The following is a 2130-nucleotide window of genomic DNA, read 5'->3' as shown; positions in this document are numbered from 1 at the left end:
CATTCTGGGCAGCTAGCCACAGCCCCAAGCACAGCCCTGGCTCTGCCCACCCCGCAGAACGCAGCCCTGGCTCCACCCATTCCACAGGGCACAGCCCGGTGGCAGGTGACTGGGGCTAGCTTCCTGGAGCTAATTAGCAAGGATTAACACCTACAAAACCACAGACTAAGGAGAGGAAATAATAAATACAGACAATCAACTGACCCAAGACAGAGACAGTCAGTTGAACAAGCACTCATGTCACGAGTTTTGCCTGTTAGCAGCTAGAGGTGCAGGGCCCCAGAACCCAGAACCCCTGCACCTATCTCCTCGACAGCTGACAGGCTTTGTGGCCACAGAAGAGACTACCATCCCTGCAGTTTTCACCTTCTGTGCCTTAACACACACAGTGTCACCCACGACACGAGTTTTGCTTGTCTGCAGCTTGAGGTGCAGTTCCCCCCAAACCCCTATACCTATCTCCTTGAAACTTGGCAGCCTTTGTGGCTTCACCAGGGGCTACCACTCCTGCAGGTTTCACCCCACTGTGGTGTAACAAACACATAAATGTGCCGTGAGTTTTGCTTTCACAAACTTGGGGTGCAGTTCCCCCCAAATCCCTGCACTGATCTCCTTGAAGCATGGCAGACTTCATGTTCTCAGCAGAGGATACCATCTTTGTAAGTTTCATCCAAACCAGACCAAAAACAACAAAGTTATAGATATTTCATTGATTCCCCATTATACTCTATGGCCAGATCTCCAAAGCGGCTCCCAAGCTCTTCTGAAGCAGTTCAGAAGCTCCAAACTGCTTCATAAAGCTTAAGGAAGCCAGTGCTTCGATCCAGACATGCTGCTTCAGACACTGAAGCTTCCAAAGCGTCTTCAGGTCCGAAGCACAGTCTGAAGCCTCACACAGCCCTACTAGACAGGCATTTTGAGAATGAGAGAAGGGATGAGAAGTACAGTTAGCCCTGAAACACATCATTTAGTTATTTTTAATCAGTTCAACATAACACTATCCTCATGATTGTCCTCTTCAGTGCTCCCTGCACATCCTTGTTCCTTATGCTGTAGATCAGAGGGTTCAACACTGGGGTGATGAATACATAGAACACACTGATGAGCTTGTCCTTGTCAGAGAATGATTTGGACTGAGGTCTCAGGTATATGAACATGGTTGCACCATAGAATATACTGACCGCAGCCAGGTGGGAGCTGCAGGTGGAAAGGGCTTTGTTTCTGCCCTGGGCTGAACGGATACGCAACACAGCCTGGCCAATAAGCACATATGTCACCACAATGAAGATGAAGGGTGCCACAAGAACCAATAAAGCAGTGACTAAGTTGACCAGCTCACTGAAACTGGTATCAGAACAGGCCAGCTTAAAGACTGCTTGGAGTTCACATGTGAAATGGTTGATAACATGTCCACAGAAATGCTTTGGCTGGACCAATTGCCGGATCACAGTAAGAAGAAAGGCACTGACCCAGGAAAATGCAGCCAGGTGGATGCAAACCTTTCCATTCATGATCAGAGAATACTGCAGAGGCTTGCAGATGGCTGCAAAGCGATCATAGGCCATGACAGCCAGGAGGAGGCTCTCTGTTATGCCTAGGAAGATGGAAACATAACCTTGAGCCAAGCAACTGCTAAGGGAGATGGTGGGTTTTTTTGCAAAACCCTTCCCCAGGAGCTGCAGGGCAGTGCTGGAAGAGTAACAGATGTCAAGGAAGGAGAGGTTGCTGAGGAAAAAATACATAGGGGTGTTGAGCTGGCGGTTAACAACTATCAACATCACAATGAGGCTGTTCCCTATGAAGGTCACTATATAAACAATTAGCACAAACCAAAAGAAGGCAGTCTGTGCCTGGGGATAATGGTAAAGTCCAACCAGGATGAACTCTGTCACCAGTGTATCATTTTCCTCTGTCATAGCCTTCCCGGAAGACAACCTGCTGGGACAGAAATGACACAGTAAGTAGCCAGGTCAGTTAAGAGGATACTCTAAAACATAATAGGGGTCTGGATATCATTAAATGTTAGTTGATTAATGGCACACCAGAAAAGGTAGCGCAGGTGATCCAATTTGTGAGATGAATAAAACATAATGCTGCCATATATTTCAAATGGTGTTTTTGTGCAGCTTT

At 47.4% G+C, this 2130-nt stretch overlaps 1 protein-coding gene across 1 annotated transcript; it reads right to left on the bottom strand.

The window, feature by feature from the left end:
• Positions 1 to 986: 986 nt before the first annotated feature.
• LOC102565374 (olfactory receptor 13H1-like) lies at positions 987 to 1916 on the bottom strand. The gene has a single exon (XM_006268852.1). The coding sequence runs from the start codon at positions 1914 to 1916 to the stop codon at positions 987 to 989; it is 930 nt and encodes a 309-aa protein (XP_006268914.1).
• Between the last annotated feature and the right edge of the window lie 214 nt (positions 1917 to 2130).

This window comes from Alligator mississippiensis, chromosome 5, assembly GCF_030867095.1.
Source record: "Alligator mississippiensis isolate rAllMis1 chromosome 5, rAllMis1, whole genome shotgun sequence".
NCBI classification, from domain to species: domain Eukaryota; kingdom Metazoa; phylum Chordata; order Crocodylia; family Alligatoridae; genus Alligator; species Alligator mississippiensis.
Note: the sequence above shows the minus strand (reverse complement) of the source record. Positions and strands in the feature narration are given on the sequence as shown.

What these genes read in the sequence shown, in the direction of transcription:
- LOC102565374 (XM_006268852.1), bottom strand. Translation starts at nt 1,916, where the DNA reads ATGACAGAGGAAAATGATACACTGGTGACAGAGTTCATCCTGGTTGGA.